We start from the raw sequence: 18,562 nt of genomic DNA on the forward strand, positions 1-18,562 counted from the left end.
CCTCAGCTATTGCCTTTTCTTTAACTCATGGTAAAAATATTATTTAGGACTTGTTTAGATAATCCAGCAGAAATATTCTGCACGAATCAGACCTACTAGCCTACCTAGCTCGGCATCCTTTAAAAGTTCGCCGAAGTCCTGAGTCTAAACCCTAACCCATGGGCTTGTTGGTCTATAAGAAGATGGAGATTTTTTTTTTTGTTTTACCTTATCACAAGATTCGATGATGAGATGCAATGCAACTAAGAATAATGGTTATTGAGCATTAAACATTGGTATATTCTTTGAATGGCTTGGAAAATTTCTATACGGAGAGTATGAGGATCACTTACCTCAGACGACGGCGATGTCGACGGCGGCGGAGTAGCTACGGCTCGCTCGGGATGGAGGTGAGATGTCGGCGCGCAGCTAGGGCATCGACCGGCAGAGGATGAGGAGACGGGGCCGGGCGAGAGTTAAAGACAAGAAGAAAACAAAGAGGAGGAGGAGGAGGAGGAGGAGGAGGAGAAGGAAGAGAAGGAGGAGTAGGAGGCTTACCTCAGACGACGGCAAGATCGACGGCGGCGGAGTAGCGGAATCTTCGATCGCCGATCGGGGCTAGGGATGGAGGTGAGATTAGTTTGAGGAGGAGGAGGAGGAGGAGGAGGAGAAGGAGGTGGCTTACCTCAGAAGGAGAGGTCGACGGCAGCAGGGAAGTCGGCGCGCTCGCAGCTAGGGCATCGACCGATAGGAAATGAGGAGAGAGGGGGCCGAGCGAGGAGTTGGGGGTTTTAAGTTTTCTAACGACGCGTATAAGCGTCGTTGTTTGTTAAACTTTTAACCATGCTTTGGAGCGTCGTTGTTTGTTGAGATTTCCCGACGCTAACACAAAGCGTCGGCAAAGGTTGGCGCTGAGCCAAACTTTACCGACGCTTTCCCCTAGCGTCGGAAAAAGTCAGTCGGCAAAACCAACATTTCTTGTAGTGAACGCTTCGACCACCTCGAGAGAATTTGAATAACATATAAGCCAATCAGCCCTAAGCATGGTCCAAATTATAACATGAATTTGTAAATGGTGATTAAAACTCCATGATTGACAATTTTGGATTTAGTTCAGGGTTGGGCTTTGGTTGCTACATTTATTTTTGGGCCGGACTTAGTGGCTTGCTGGCTTGCTGATTCTACACAAGGCTTGCATCCTTTTATTGGTTATGTTAATGAAATCTTGCAAGGGAGCCAAATCATTAACCCATCTGAGGTAAAAATGGGTTCGTAGCCTGAACCATTTAGAAGGTGGTCATTCATGAGCACCATCAGGAACAGGGCTGCGGTCTGTAAGAAGGTTAGGTCCAATCTTGGCCCTCGGATTACAGCACAATTGGTGCCGGTGTCTTTTGACTCATCCACTCAGTAGGCTAGCTCATGGCTCTTCTCCGCTCTAATCTAATTGCATGAAATAAACCGCGAATTGGATCCATTTTGGTTTGATTGGGTAAGTTTTGGTTCTAGCATAGCATCCTCAAAAACAAAAATATTTTTTTCCATTGCGTCGTATATCCATTCTAGTATGGGACTTGTAAGTTAATTCATGGTTACATTTTCTAGCTACATGTCAAGTATAGGTTGGATTTCGATATACGCGGAACTAATATATATCCCGCTTAATACAAAGGATATGATTTTTTTAAAAAAATATTTTTAAAATGCAATATAGCAGTGTAACAAATTATAATAAATAGAAAGATTTAATAGCCAAACTTTATTGCACATGAAACAATAAATTTTAATTATAACCAACTAGAAACTTCCGTCATTAAACCTATGTCATTAACAAGTTCTAATATAGTATGCTTTTCTTTTCTAATTATTTTTTAAATGTAGTATGAGATTGTAACAAGTTCTAATATATATAAGACTAGCCAAATTTCTATTATACATTAAGTAATTAACTCTAATGATGGCCGAATATATCAATTTTAGTAATGCAACTAATTATAATAAATAGAAAATTTCAATAGCTAATTTTTTGTTAAATTATATGAATGAGTAATTAAAAATTATTATTTATAGCTTCTAATTGATTAGTACATGATTTTTATTTTAATATAGAATGTGAGAAGGATTTAAATCCTGTCATATTAATTTTCTTACGGTGAGTGGAGAGCTGAGCATTAACAAAACCATAATTTTAGTATTAACGGAATAGATGATAGATGATCAGGCTTTCAAGGCGAGGACCTGTCTCAATCTGGCCTACCTTTGACAATCAAATATAGCCCAAAGGCCTAGGTCACAAAAATCGAGGCCATATGAAACGATAATGTTAACCCGACTTGACTTCAGAGCATGATCCAAGAAGATGGGGTTCATGCCTCTCGCTCGAATATCACTGGGTCGGATCAGAGCCCCCCAGCCTCAAAATTTTCAACCTGCTTGGCCTTAAGACCATGGACATAGGACACTAGAAGCATGTGTTTGATTCGCGGCTAAAATTGAAATGGCCATATTTTTCGATACATTTAGTTCATGATCAAAATAAAAATTCGAATCAGTTTGAAGATTTGGAGCATTTCTCATTCTTTCCAAAAATTGAAATGAAAATGAGACTCTTCTTAAACAAAAGGTTGGAATGGAAGACTTATTTCTATTTCCATTTCAAAGTCCAATCTTTTCTGCCAAACATACTTTAGAATTTTTTCAAACAGCCGTATCATTCTGTGGACGCTAGATCTCGGCCATCCCAAGTCACATCTAAGTTCTAATTCTAAATCAAGCTCTATGGGTATGACTTGGGCATTGGAAATCAAATAGGCCAATCCCCCAACAGCTAAGATGGTGCAGGTTTCCACTGATCTAATGCGAGCTGCAAACTATTGGATTTGGGCCTGTGTGTCTCCACCTCCTGCCACTCAAGCTCCACTCATTCCATATCACTTCTAAATCGTGTTAAGTTTATGCCTCCTTCATCTTATTCTGATATTATTCTTTTATGTATTAAATTGAAAGAATATTTATCACAACCATCTATCAAATGCTTCATTCTCTTGGACAAAACAAGTGCATTATATGTGCCAAATACTTGATCTTAACCCCAACCCGTTCTCCTCGCCATCGGATGTCTCCTGATTGCAATTCTTGAAATAGCACAAGTTTGGAGACTTGTCATCACTGATCAGGATATTTTTAGCAATCTTTCATTGATCAAAACATACTACATTGTCTGTTTAATGAGGCTGGTTCTACCTCGTTGATGTTCACATAATGACAGTGAGAAGCAAGGAAAAAAAAGTAATAAAAGCCATATAAAATTATTTAGAAAAACTTTATTAATACAATAATACATTAACAAGGCTTCATTTTCTAGAGCATTTTCAACTGTTGGATTGTGCTCTAGTAAAGCCTAGGCTCAATTCTTCCAATTTAGGAATGGTCTAGTAGACACGCAATAATTTTAGGATCGATAATTTTAAAAATTTTAATGCTCAAGATGAAGCTTAATAAAACATTCTGAGCAGTTAAGTTTATGTATCTTTAAAAGTTTCCAACGAGCTAACTAGAGGAACCATAAAACGGAACACATGGCCTTAAGAGAACTATATTTTTTCGGGTGACGTTTGGTATCCCAAAAGGAATCGCTGAGGTGATCCTCAATATGGGATAATTTGATCCATAATGATCTACGATCATTACATTTGGTATGATTATGTTCTCGTGATTAAAGATCTCCAAATATTCATGAGTAACTTGTTTGATAGTCTATAGAAATCCAAGATCATTGATTATATAATACCAAAATTATCCTTACTTAATCATATAAAAATAAATTAAAATAAATTATTAATTTTATTTTTTATATTAATTATTATATATTTTATAAAAATATATTTATTCAGTTTATAAATTATCAGTCCGAAATTCATGCCACATAATTTTTCTCAAAAAAGAAATTCATGCTATATAATTTATGCATCCAGGCATAAATCATGCACGCATCACAATATTTAATATGAGTCGCATGTTTCCAATCACCGAAACTAAAAGAAATATCTCTTTCAAGAAGAAGAAGCCTCAACAGAATCCACTCCTCTGGATGGCAAAACTCTTGGCCGTGCACCCTCGACAGGCAGCCGTCAAGCCAAGTGCTTCTCTGACTCGGAGGATACCTTTCTTTACCGACCGCTTATAGACCGCCCCCATCAACTCCCCCATATATCAACATGGTCCAAGGAAAACTCGACCGTTTATCGATGTTCAATTCTTGAGGCTGTACGGAAAATAGGCGGCTTCGACCTTCCAGGGGAATTTGAATGGGGTCACATACCTCTCTTTTTCCTGCTTACGTCGACGAGCTTTCGCATGCGAATCTCGCTTGAGCCCTTTCTCGGTTGACCGCAACCCATCCTTCCCCAAGCCAAGCTATACGTCCGCATATAAGTAATATACGAAACACGGTCGTTCGTACGAGTTAACTATGCTAATCCATCCAGACCGCTCGTTATATAGCGTCATTCTAAAGAAGCCACAACGCTTTATCATGACGCTAACATAGTCGGTTGATCCTTCTCCCGGATACATAAATTTATGCACACGATAAGAAGAGACACCGAGCAGCATAGCCCCAGCGGTCCCAAGAACCAGACTCTCGACCTATTTAAGGAAAAGCCACTCCAAGAACCCGAAATTACCAAGCCGGCCCTCCCCGTCGCCCATCTTCTTGTTTCGGGCTCCCTTATAAGCCTCCCCAACACCCCCCCCCCCTCCCCTTCACTCTCAGTCTCTCCTCGTCTCTTCGCTCACTGTTCATCTCCTCCTCCTCGGCTCCTCCTCCCTTCTATGGACGTCATATGCCCTAAAACTCCCATCGTAAGTCCTTTATTCTCTTCATTTTTTGGATTTGAATCCTTTTTGTTCTTCTTTTTTCTTGCATTTTTTTCCTTTTCTTCGCTGTTCTGGTGTCTTATCTTTGATTTGTGAAACTCGATTTCCCCTTCTTTTATCGGTAGTTTTTTGATCCGTTCCAAGAGCTGTTGCAGTTCTTGGTCTCCTTTTTCTCGAATTCTTTTTCTCGGTAGTTTCTTGGAAGCATAGGTCATGATCCAGAGCTTGTTCTCTGCCTGATATGTTTATTTCCGTCGTTTTGATCTTCTTGCGGTTTATGTAACCCTAATTCTTCGCCAAAATAGGCTTCTTCAAATTCTTGATTTCTTTGCTAATGGCTTTCGTTTTGGTTTGCAGGTGTGGGATGGGAAAAGCTTCACGCCCTGCTTCGAGAATATATATCCTTTTTGGGTTCTTAGTGTCTTGATTCATGCCTTATGCCTCTGTAAATAGATTAACGTGATATTCTTGCTTCTTTTTCTTGTTCGAGAATCTTTTTTTCCATAACTTACTGCACAGTATTAGGCTTTGGAGCAAATATGATCACTGTAGCTGCGGTCGTAGTTCTTGGAGTAAATAAAAGGAACGCTACAACAACCAGGGTAACTTCTAATGGGCACTTGGTTCCCTTGTCGCTCCTAGAATCCTAGCTTTGCTCTCTTATCTGCGGTACTCCCTCTTTAATATATGTTTTCTCTGTATTTCTTTTTCTTTTCTTTGTTCTCTTTGAGCTGTTGTCAGCTCTTCTTTTGGCTAGGATTTTCTGAATTTTGCTCCTCTTACTAATGTTTTAGTTCTTTTCTCTCAACGTAGTGTCTTTCATTGCCTTACCCTTTTGTCGTTGTGGTCACCATTCTATTTGTGTCTGTGCGAGTCTTTATCATTGATTTGATCTGATTTCTCTTTGTTCTCTCATTTTTGTATTGTTTGGACTTTTGACTAGTGTTCAAGTCCTATGTCATCTTTTGATTTCTTCATTACGACTCTGGAATTGAGGGGCTTGGAGCTTCTTTCTTTTATCTTCTGTGATATATGTCTTCTTTTCTTTCTTTTTTTTTCTTTTTTCCAGTGCTCATAATTTTCATATTTTCTGCAGAACATCAGGATAGGCCTTTTGGGAAAGGTGTTTTTACACATTCTACCTGCTTTTGGAGCATGCCTTTCTTTCTATGAAATGTTTTTACTTATGAAGAGCAGCCTTGAAGGACATAATGTTGAGTATCATGATTGGCTTTTCAGATGCTCTCAGTTTGCTTCATGGGTAAGCTGTCTGATCACTACCTGTCTCTGGACAAACACAAATTTTTCTTTGCTCAAATCCTGGCATACATTGTGTATGTGTACCTGTGCAGATGACCATTTTGCTAGTCTCAAACTTCAGTTACTGGTTTCATGTATTTTGCAATCCTATCTTATGCTTTTGGTGGATTTTGAAGCCTGTTCTGGAGATCCCTCTTTTGCTCACGAAGTTCTCATCCCTAGAGGTATTATGTAATCTGTGCTTGCATAACCTTTGTAAGCTTTGGGATTAACAATATGAATTCCTCTTTCTTCTGTCAATATACTGTTCATATGAAGAGAAATTGCCGATATTATACATTTACGTTCCATAGCCACAACATTGTCTGGTGATGTAGCTATGCTGACAAATGCAGTATATTGTGGATTCTTGTATAAAAGTTAGTCATAACCAAGGTAGGGCGTACCGGTACTGAATCAGTACCACTGGTTCGGCATTCTGTAGGCTTTTTTCTTGGAATTCTCTCTCTTTTCCAACTTTTTATATGAATTTAAGTCTAATTTGATATTTTTTTGTTGTCTTCTTCATATTTTTTTCATATTTTTTGATGTTTCTATGATCCTGGTTTAAGTTAGATGAGCATCCTTTTGTTTTAAAAATAATACAATCATAAAATGAACAATGTAAAAGATGTTCAAATCAAGATACAATCAATTACATACTTGTAAAGCACTCTTGGATATCTAAAATTGGGTCGAATGATGATGCTTATCGTAGATATCCAGATCATCAACATAATAAGAAGGCAGATCAACCCACCTCTCTAACCAAGCAGTGTTGTAGTCTTGTAGGCTTAATCCCTGAGGAATGCGCGCCGGGTTATAAGAACTCTCAGATATCTCGCTGAAGCTCTACCTCTGAGAGGTGTCCTCTTGCTGATAATATGGCTATGGAGGAGCCCATCCAAATATGCCGACAGCAAAATCCGACCTGTGAGACTCTTCGGGTTGTATAGGATAGTAGCCATCGGAAGATGACTTCGATGCACCCTGTCCATAGGCTGCCTGAGGCTGCGAATAATAGGATCCAGTATACGACTCGGAACTTGATATATCTATGGATCCTACTCCAAATGCGAGGTCATTTGCAGCTGCATCCTGTCCTCCTAAACGACCTCGAGGAGTCCGTCTTCTATATGCAATGGTATCCTTACGGGCTCTATCAGATGGCCTACCGTGGTTCCTATTTTATGTAGCATGTGTAAACTGGGACTCACCGGTGTATCGAAGACTAGCCTCTGCTTGTGTCTCATAAGCAGTACCATATTGTCCTTTACTCTCTCCATGGTTAGCAGATCCATCACCACCAGATCCTTTATCGCCACTACTCCAGGTCTCCTCGTCGACACTATTTATTAGGACCCTTTGTTTTTTTTTGGTTTGCTGGACAGCTACCTTCTTACCCTTCGTGTCTCTCTCTGCCTGATATGTCGCCCTCTTGACCGAGAAGACTGGATACGATAGTGTCCTCGTATGAGCATCTCTCGATCATGTCTTTGAAAGGGTGTCTCATACCAGTCATTTGGTGACTGGCTCCCCTCTGGCTGCGGTTGATCAATTGTTGGAGTGCGTGGAATATTGCGCCCAATCCATTGCTCTGGATTGACGCTAGCCTCACTAGCTATGAAGCCGATCGGTCGTGGAGGCGATTCTAGCTCGTCAAGCTCCGGCTCTTGCTACTGGCCCACAGGGCAGCCGACCATAAGATCATCGTCATCATCGTCGAAAGCCTTATATATTGGATCTGCTTACTTGAGCTCTGCTTTCTCCTGAATGCACTTTAGCCTCAATTGCAGATTGTAGTACATATATACAAGGTCGTTGAGGCGCTTCTGTGTCAAGCGGTTCCTCTACTTACTGTGTATGAGGGCGAAGGTGGACCAGTTGCACTCACAACCACTCAAAAAGACTGTCTGAAAAGGAATCCAGATAGCAATTCACTTAAGATTTTTTGCAGACACCCAAAATAAATTCACCATTATGTTGCAAAAAATAGATATTAGTACCATATTAGTAACCCTCTAACGCCAGTTGAATGTCCTCCTGATGCGTAACATACCTGAATTCATAGTTGTCTTACTCACGACAGCTGCTCACTGTCGAAAGCTGTTGCTATCTTCTCTAAATAATTTGGTCTGTGAACAAGAAGCGTGTTATATTATGTTAATAATAGAAGATGCCAGTAAATTTACACATACTACTAAAGTTAAGTTATCTCTTCTAGACATAGGGCTGCGACTTCTGGATCAGGCTCCATCTTATAAATGATATCGCAGAGCCGCTAGAAGTTTGTCATCCATACCAATTTTATGTTCGTTGTACTGGAATCGGGGGTTCAGATAGTATGCTGCACGTAGACGAGATCGTTTTAGTAAAATTATACAAGTACAACCATCAGTATAATTATTAATGTTCGTGCTTACCTGCTAGATTCAATTTTCTACCTATTTGGGCTCTCCACCGCCGCTCAATGATGTTGATGTACTCCTGGGCATGGGCTGGATCTGCCTCTATGATCTGAGCCTTTGCCCTCTCCATCATGTGATACAGGAAGCCTATCTGAGGGTACCTCTCGCTATCTACGGCCCGCATCACTTCATATAATGGTTTGATAGCCTTGACTATCGTAGTGGCTCGTTGCCAGAATGTCTGCCTCGTCACCAAGTCTTTCATTTTGCTCCCTTTAGTGTCAACCTGGGCATATCTACTTTTCTGCCACTCGGAACTGACAAACATCTAACGTAAAGCTCCTTTCTTTTCGAGAAGGCTATCAAGTCTCGTATGACTCATAACCTATATTATATATCAAGAATTTAGTGAGGGCCATGCACTTGCTGAGGTAGCAATTGTGATCTTTTTCATTCTTATTGTCGACTCATCCATTATGAAATAATGTTGCTATAACATGATTACTATGCTGATTCTTAATCTTCAAAATAGAATTATCTGACTTTTGTCTGTGTTTTACATTTCTTTTCCTCCAAGATGCTATATTTAGGGTGTTGCACTTGCTCAAGAATTTCATTCTTGCATCTTCCCTTATTTATTGGGTCTTCCGATGTTCTTTGAATAATTAAAATGAATGTGATTTGTTGCTTGAGGATCCCATCAAGACCAATATTGGTTGGCTTTAAGTTACATTATGCTATCTACAGTTGTGTTGAACACTAATATATTCGGTGTACCGTAATACACAACCTCAAAATAAGTTTATTTTTGTCCTTTGTTATATTAAATATTCATTCATTTGTTATATTGAATGTTAATCTGGGCATATACCTATTTTTTGTCCACGTTGTTGCTAGTGTTTTACCAGCATATATGAAATCAGATCTGTGATCTTTTTTAGGAAACATGTAGGTAGTAAAAGAAAACCATGAATCTGTATATAGTTTTATTAGACCTAGTGTAACTTTTCTAGAATAATCTTCTTAGGGAGAAGGTATTGGTTCCTTTAACTAATTTCTTGCTATATTACTTATTCAGAATTTCATGTGACAGGTTATAACATGTTTGAAAGAGAGTTCTTCTATTTTTGCTGAATTCATGTTTGGTCTCTTTGTCATTGTGGTAAAAGCAATGCATGCATCTAATGAAGAAAGGTACTGCCTGTTTATCTATTTGTTTCCTGCATTCCTTTATGTCTTATGTTGTGCTGCTGGTTTGATCACCAGATGGCATCAAATTTCTGCATTATAGTTTCCTGCTTTATGGAAGATGCTATTGCCCAGATGGGATGCTGCATCATATAGTTTATATAAAAAAATGTGAAGTTCATTGAATATGGAAATTTAGTTGCAAGTTCTGACAATTTATTTTATTAAATTCAATGCCTCTATGGTTTAAGTGGATGCTGAAATATCTTCTGTAAAAGCAATTGTACAACAAACAACGGCTATAAATAATGCAATATTTCCCGGGAAATCTTGAACTTACTCATGCAAAGCAATGCTTTTGACTAAGTGATTCTTGTCTCATAAATTGACCAGAACAACTCTTCAGAGCTTGATGTTGTCTGCTGAGTGTTGTGGTGTGTGACAATTGGCAAGCTACAGTAAAATATAATTTATATTCTTAGAAAAAGAAAGAGCACCAGTAATTTTTTTTTCTTTGATTCTGATTTAGTGATGAATATACATATTTGGATGTAAACTAGGGCGCACCCTCCTTTGTTCATTGACAACTTCATTTTCTTTGTTACTATCACCAATGCTTGGACCTGAAATACTTCACTTCTCACAGTAAATTTGAACTCTATTCTTTCAAGAGTTCTACTGCATGTCTGTTTTATATATTAATATTAAATATATATGTGAATCACTTTATTTCTTTATTTCAAGGACTCCAATTTCAGCTTAGTATTATGTCAATATATCAGAATCTGTAGGATGAGTTCAATAGAATTGTAAAATTCTATAATGAGGACTACAGAGAACAGCATATCTGGTAGAGAAAAGCAGTAATATTTTATTTTAGCATAAATTGTTGAAAATGAACAAGGGATGAAAGTACGACAAACAAACTAACTGATACAAGTCAATATCAATTTCTCAATATACATATAAATATTTTGCAGCATGCAGAGATTTGCAAGGATCCGATCTGAATCTTACTGCTTTGAGGTTGCACCGACGTCAGATCTTGGAATTTTGGAGAAAAACTTTCATTTTATAAATTATCTTCTCATCACAAATAAGAAAGTAAATGATACCCAAAAACTTGATAACATGACCCGATTATTTTATAATAGTCGGCATGGATCCAAGTTTTCGATAACCTTATCGGTTCAAATTCAGATTTTATATAGGATCTGATTTCTTTTTGGGTAGAACTCGGATTTAACTATGTTTGAGACCTAAAACCAATAGCTTGAATTCTGGAAATGAACTATATATATGGTATATGTATATATAGGAATATAAAGATAATTGGCTACATAATTTGTGTTATATTCCTTTTCTTCATATTTGAATTTACATCTTTTTCTAATGCATGCTCTTCTTAACTCTTACATGTTGCTATTTTAATTCCAAAATCCTAACCAAAATTTAGATTTGGATCATGTTTCAATCAAACTAAATATAATAGAATTTAAATCTATTTCAAAGTGATTAGATTTTTTCAAAACCAGCCATTTACATCTTATATCATGCTCCTTTTGTATTACAATCTGCCACAAACTATTGTGATAAGAGTCCTTTTAGCAAGGGAGGAAGAGTCATTCCAAACCGCCCGATTCGAGATACATCGAGCCGTACCGGCGGCGAATAGGGCGGTACTGGTGGCGGACTAGGATGGTTTCGACAATAAAATTGAGAAACTGACGAGGAGAAGAAGAGAGAAAAGGAAAGAGAGGAGAAGAGAGAGAGAGTGGAGGGAGGGAGAGGGAGGGAGAGGAAGAGAGAGGAGGGTGGTGGACATTCGGCGGAGGGCTATGGATGCCTGGAGAGCTGCGCGGAGGGGTGGAGGATTGGGTCTGCCTCTGGTTTTCTTGATTCATTCGAAGCAGGGGTTCTGGAGGGGGCCTTCTTTTTAATGTGTAAAATTTTAAGTCGGGGTCTGCCGACTTTACTTAAAATTTTTCAAATTAAAAAGAACCCCTTTTTGGGACCCCTGTTTCGAACGAAATAAGGAAGGCGGACCCCATTCTCCGCCCCTCCGAGTGGCTTCCCAGCCTCCGCCAGATGTCCACCACCCTTCCTCTCTCTTCCTCTTCCTCTCCCTCCTCCCTCTCTCTTTTTCTCGCTCCTGTTCACCCTCTCCCTCGCTCTCTCTGCCGTGTTGGGCTGCGCTTCGCCGATCTTCGTCTCTTTTCCTCCCTCCTCCCCTCTCTCTTTTCCTCTCTCCCATTTTCTCTCTCCTGTCCTTAGGGGTGCAAATGGGTCGTGTCGGACCGGGTCTTGAGTAGCCCCGACCCAACCCTGTTTTTTGTTTGGATCCTAATTTTGGATCCAGACCCAACCTAATAGAATATCGAGTCGGGTCCACAGCCACAATTTTTGACCTAATGGGTCATTCGAGTTGGGTCTATCCAACCCAAAAAATTTGGGCCCGGTTCGGATTTGTGTCGGGTCTGTTTGTTCAGGTCCGGCTCATCAATTAAAAAAAATAACTCGTTAAGTCCTAAAACCAATATGATCCACATAGACATCGCGTGCTTTTTCGCTCATGGCAACGGTCCATCATTAATTTCAAAAGGCCCACATGACCTCATGGGCCGATTCTCTAGTCTTTGTACATGGATCCTTTGACAGCTTCGACTCTCTCTGGGTATTGGATAACAACCTGCATTCTCTCATGAGCTCAAACACCTCCATGTCCATCAGAACTAAAATCGTATATACCTTCTTCGTTTAGCTATTTTGTCAAACATGCAGCAAGCGCCAAAAGCACTTGGATTTCCTCAAGTGCTCGGAGAGAAGGTTGGGGAATGGCGAGGTGCGTAGGTTCATGACCTCGACGACCTCTCTCACCTTGGCTTGCTTGCAGCGAGTGCTGAGACCGACGACACGGTGGGTGGTGGACAATCGATGACACATACTTCATCTACTCAAGTCGGTGAAAATTGGATCCTCTTTTAAATTTCTTACGAATCTTGTCTTGTCTTCTTGTGTTATTTTAGCCATGCTGGTAGATATTAAAGAATCTCTTCTGCTCTCTCTCGTTGTTGCTTTTCTTGATTCAAACCCATCTCCCATCCTCCACTTCCCTGCAACTTGTCCCAATATTCCTCCCTCCTTTGGCTCTGAATCCCAGACCCCAAATCGTGAGATGCCCTTAGCTGAATCCAATTCATTCCGCACTGCCAGATGGTCTCCTTTGAAATCTCGTCCCAAGATTTAATCCTGCTCGGATTCTCCTGCTGGCGGATGGGTTCTTTCCCTCTGTTGAGCTCCTTCGAGGGCCTCCCGTTGCCGGAGAAGATGTCGGGCCCAAATAACTTCAGTTGTTTGGTTTGCACCCCTATGGCCCACGAGCCCAAATAATTACCAAAAATTCAAATGGGTCGGGTCTAGATTCAGTAAACCCAGACCTGACCCAGAAAATAGAACGAGTCCAATTTTAGAACCCTTCCCGGCCCCACGGGTCCTCCAAAACGGGTCGGGTCGAGTTAGTTCACGGGTCAACCCGACCCATCCTCAGCCTTACCTGCCCTCTCTGCTGTTTAGTATGGGTCCGACAGGAATGACATGGGGGCGTACTGAATGGTGTTGCCGAACAACCAGTTTGGGACCTAGAACTGGCACAACGAAACTTGCATTTTAGTTTTAAAAATTGTTAACCCTCTTGGCTAGTCGTGCCACTAAAATCATGCACTAAATTGACCTAAAAAACTCAAATCAGAACTCGGATCTAATTGTTGATTGAGTTTGAATGTGAATTTGGAGCCTACTTATTTTGATAGATTTGAACGTGCATCCGAACATGATTTTTCTTATTGTGTTTGGATGTGGATACAGCATGGATCCAATTTGAATCCATCTCCTCTCTTTCTATCTCTCTCCCTCTCTCTCACTTTCACCCTCTCTCCTTTGTGTGTATCATCCTTTCTTTTACACAAAAGGAATTCACATAGTGATCATCAAAAAGAAAGTGCAATCTTGTTCCTTGATCTAGGTAGTCTTGAAGCTTGTCAGATGTAAAGCAACCTGGAAGAACCTAAAGTCATGTTTTGCATCTGAAATGAGTACAGAAGGGAGAAGGTATTACTCTCAAACAACCGAATTTTCACAAATCCTTGCATTAGAACCTCAAGAAGTTTGATCTCTATGTTTATTGCATGATGACTCATGCTTAACCATTTGTGAACTTGACATTTTGACATTTTCAACCCGAAAACCAGCCTGATCATTTTCATTTGTATAGAAATGCTTAATTAGAATCTTCTCAGAGGCGTGGCTGCAGTCTACCAACTAGTGGATTGATGAAATATTTTCATCTTTCGGTGGCTGATAAGGGCTCCAAATACTCTTCGCATTTCATTCACATCTATGCTCTCAAACTTATTGTGTTTATATATGGTTTAATACATTTTTCTATGAGTTTCATGGTGACTCCCCTAAGCTATGTCAAACTTCTGTGCACTCTCAGAGAATTTGATTCTATCGAAGATCCTCTTCTCCCACGTGATTCAGTGGCAAACAAAAATCACATTATAGATGCAGTAAGTTCTTTATGTTTTCTAATAGGTAAATGAAGAAATTGTTTTGTGGAGCATAGATTTCAAATAATGCTTGTTTGAGATAATACTTTATTTATATCTTAAGTTGATCATAATTTTGTCTTAATTTGATCCCGTATTCTGTATGGTAAAGGTCAGAGCCCTCAGTTAATGATGTTAGTGCTCTATTACTGATTGATTATACTATTACCCTTCCTTATTTGAATTTCCAGTTTTCTAGCATATATAATACATGCTGAAGTCTCCATTCCTTGTTTTTAGAAACCTGAATAGATCCATTGGATAATCGTGTCCTAAATCATGATTATCATATGATAAATATTTGAATGATATAAATCATCAGAATTCAGAACAACTCTCCTCTTTCTTCTGCATTTATACTCATATGCTTTAAAATCCTTCGAGATATCTGCTGTAATTATTTAACGTGTATATGCAGGTACGTGAGTTCTTTACTGTAATATGTTTTGTGGAATTTCACCGTTCTTGTGACCATGGTCTTCACTTGATGTGCATACGGGACCAGTTCCCTCACCTATTAGAAGATAAATAAAGGTTTTTTAGTATCTGGTGCTCATGCTAAGCCAGGGGTGGCTATAGTATGGCATTGTAGCACTAAGAGATGCAAAGGACGTGCTAAGATATGCTAGAAAAACACTTCTTCTACAACTCAACTTAACTTAACTAAGCCTTAATCCCAAACTAGGGGGGGTCGACTACATGAAATCATGAATTCTCCTCCTCCATTCTTCTATGTTTAGAGCTACATTTTCTAAAAGATGTAGCGATATTAAGTCCTTCCTTACGACTTCATCCTATGTCATTTTCGGTCTACCTCTACCCCTCTCTTCTTCTACAGTATAAATAACTCCTTTATACCGGTGCAGCCATTAGCCTAAATTATATGTGTCCAAACTATCTAAGTCGTCCTTCTCTCAATTTATCCTTAATTGGTGCTAGCTCTACCTCTTAGCAAATGACTTCGTTTCTCATCTTATCTTTTCTTGTATCACCACAAATCCATCTCAACATTCTCATTTCAGCCACACTTGTCCTATGCACATGTTGTTTTACAACTATCCAATATTTTGTACCATAAAGCATAGCTAGTTGTATGGCTTTTGTTCTATAAAGTTTTTCCTTCAACTTGGCAGGTAATTTTTTTATTACTTTTTAGTGACAAATCTTATGTTTTGAACTTTGAAATATTGTTTGAAACTAATCTTGCAAGTTTATTTTGTTCAAACATGCATTTTGTTGCCAAAAAACGTAATGATCATTGAATTATGCATATATTAGTAGAGCTATTTAACCACTTTCTGAGTTTTGTATTTAAAAGATGCATGAAGAGAATTGGCCCAGATTTGTCATTGTTATCACCGTCTGTATGGTTCTTAAGCTTGTAAAGAACCTCCAATGACAGCATCAACAAATCTCAAATCTATGATGGTTTATGAATCATAGACACAAACATGCAGGCAAAACACAATACACATTGCTAATATGTCAAATCAAGTTAAAATGGGATGTTATAGGGCAAAGATATGACAATAAAATACATAAACACTGACATCCACAATAAATCATAATGAGTTGTCACAATAACCTAGTCCATACTTCATCCAATAACACTGACATCCAAAAACTTCACATGTTGTCACCATTCAGATTCAATTACAGTCGCATCAACATTACAAAGTCTAAAATTGACCATCGATCATGTAAAGGTCAACATTCACTTAAAAAAAAATTCCATTCATTTATGGAGGCATCTAGGAAGTATCCTAAGTATATCCAAGAATTATGTGAAGCCTTTTTTTAAAAAAATTCTTGTATAATAGGATATTAAAATAACTATTATAAATGCACTCTATTTAACAAGTATCATTTTTGATATTGTATCGGATATGGACATGACATACAATTTTTAAATAGCAACTTGGAACTTGTATACATCTATGTATGCATGTATGCTGTTTAGTGTCTTTTGTGCTCATAAGGTAATCTTGATTTGGTGAATTGTTTTATATTCTCTCATGTAGGATTGGAAATTCAGTAGCTGCTTTGACCTTGTGACATTCAAGTTTGTCAATTTGATGATGGATCTTGGTGTGACAAAACAACTTGACTTTAAAGATCTAGTTGAATTGCCTTGTGATCTTATGCCTTCTTCATGTCATCATACATTAATGAGGGGCTGGGTAGCTGAACAGAATAAGCATAACTCTAACCCATCTCTGTTCAGAGCTATGTGTTATGCATATGGGTGGCCATATTTGCGGTTAGGTCTATTGAAGGTACTTCTTCCTCTTATTATCACTTCCCATATCATCAGGATATGATAACTTTTATAGAATTTTTGTACTTTTGATGATAACTTTTCTTTTTCAACATCTATGAGTACAGATGCTTGTATTTGATATGTGGCCTCTTGCCTTTCATCGAGTGGATAATTGTTGGCATAATATTTCTCCTGTATTATTTTAGTCTAGAATATCTGATATTGCTGGACTCTTTGGATTTATCGTACATAGCTTGTGAACAGTGTATTCACTTAATTTGTGGCTGTCTTTATGGATCTTATGCTGTCATTTGTTAGCATATAGCATCCCAAACCATTGAATATTCTGATGCACTTAATCCAGGCTCTTACCAAGACTTATTAAGTTGTTCTTCTTCTAAGAACTCTCTACCTGGATCAGAGCTACCCTCATTATAAGTACCTCATAGAACTTTTGTCAAAAATGACATAATCATATCGAACAATTATTTGTCATTTTATTTTCTATTATGGCTACTCTGTTTTCAAGCTTTCTATGTACTTCTTCATGATCAGCTTTGTTGGTTTAGTACAAATCTTCCTCAGCATCCTTAAATCTGCTATTTACGCATATCTTACTCAATACCTAGAAGCTTATTGTAGCTGATTCCTTGTGACTTCCATCTTGATAACATTTTAGAACTTCATCTAGATTTCATGCACCCTTTCATGAATAAATCTTCAGAAAACATCCTCATTTATCTCTTTCTATATTATGTAAATTCCACTCTACGGTTTGCCGTACTGGCCCGAACCGGGCGTACCATACTGTACTGGTTTGGTACCGGTATTTGGTACGGCAGGAGTACCGGTATCTGATACGGAAGGCGTACTGAAACATCCTTATTTATCTCTTTCTATATTATGTAAATTTCAGTCCATGGTTTGCTGTACTGGCCTGAATCAGACAGTACAAAGCGTACCATACCATACTAGTTTGGTACCGGTACTTGGTACGGAAGGCGTATCGACACTTGGTATGTCAAAAAGACAACATACTGTACCGTACCAACCAAGGAACGTTGTACCGGTACCGATAGGCGTACTGGTCGCCTATCGGACCGGTACGGTTCCGGCTCGGACTGGTTTAAATCGGTACCGAACCGGCCAGCTCTTTCCCGCGGAAGCGGGTGCGCCTAATCGGAGCCGGGGAGGAAGAAGAGAAGGAGAGAGCGAGCAGGGGAGGGAGGGAGGAGAGGCCTCCGCCGCTCGCGGAGGGCCTCGAGGGAGTGGCGGAGGCTGAGGGGGGGGGGGCGGTAGAGCCCGCGGGGGTGCGGTGGAGGCCGAGGCTGTGGCCGCGTTCCCTGTTTCTTTCGAAACAGGGGACGCCGCCGCGAAAAAAAATTTAGAATTTTTAAGTGAAGTCGGCAAATCGCTTGCTGACTTCACTTAAAAATTTTCAAATTTTTTAATTTTGGGATTTTTAAGTGAAGTCGGCAAACAATTTGCCGACTTCACTTAAAAATTCCCAAATTAAAAAACCACGGCCGCGGCCTCGGCCTTTGCCCCGCCCCCGTAGGCTCCCCCAGCCCCCCGTGGGTCCGCCGCCCCCCTTCGGCCTCCGCCGGCCCCCCACGGTCCTCCGCGGGCGGCGGAGGCCTCTTCTTCTCCCTCCCCCCCCCCGCTCGCTCTCTTCTTCTCTTCTTCTTCCCCCGGCTCTGGCTGGGTTCGGCATCTACGGGCCCTGTACCGGTTTCCATGGCTCCGCCATACCTGTCAGGGCCCGGACTGATATGGTACGTGCTGAACCGGCCAGTACGGGCCGGTTCAGCATACCTTGGTACCAACGCAATGCTACTCTATGGCGCCGGTACGAGGTCTGATATTGAGACAACAAACCCTGTTCCAGTCAAAGTTTTTTTATATATTTTTAAAACTAGCTAATATGCTTCTTTGGTCTTTGA

At 39.7% G+C, this 18,562-nt stretch overlaps 1 protein-coding gene across 8 annotated transcripts in view; it reads left to right on the forward strand.

Annotated features, from left to right (window-relative positions):
• The first annotated feature begins 4,744 nt into the window (after positions 1-4,744).
• Positions 4,745-18,562, forward strand: part of LOC120103695 (ABC transporter C family member 13-like) — a 45,558-nt gene continuing 31,740 nt past the window's right edge. For 4 of the 8 annotated variants that reach the window (XR_005511897.1, XM_039126414.1, XM_039126432.1 and 1 more), the window contains exons 1-8: positions 4,745-4,842; positions 5,215-5,255; positions 5,375-5,459; positions 5,954-6,118; positions 6,210-6,341; positions 9,658-9,758; positions 14,248-14,320; positions 16,381-16,635. Coding sequence is in view for 7 of the 8 variants with exons in the window: in XM_039126414.1 (XP_038982342.1) it covers positions 4,813-4,842; positions 5,215-5,255; positions 5,375-5,459; positions 5,954-6,118; positions 6,210-6,341; positions 9,658-9,758; positions 14,248-14,320; positions 16,381-16,635 (882 nt within the window). In the remaining variant the exon portion in view is untranslated. Of the gene's footprint in view, positions 4,843-5,214; positions 5,256-5,374; positions 5,527-5,953; positions 6,119-6,209; positions 6,342-9,657; positions 9,759-14,247; positions 14,321-16,380; positions 16,636-18,562 lie in introns of those variants that run through there. The other 4 variants (XM_039126410.1, XM_039126415.1, XM_039126419.1 and 1 more) reach the window with 4 other exon arrangements.

The sequence above is a fragment of the Phoenix dactylifera genome, chromosome 1 (genome assembly GCF_009389715.1).
Source record: "Phoenix dactylifera cultivar Barhee BC4 chromosome 1, palm_55x_up_171113_PBpolish2nd_filt_p, whole genome shotgun sequence".
Taxonomy (NCBI): domain Eukaryota; kingdom Viridiplantae; phylum Streptophyta; class Magnoliopsida; order Arecales; family Arecaceae; genus Phoenix; species Phoenix dactylifera.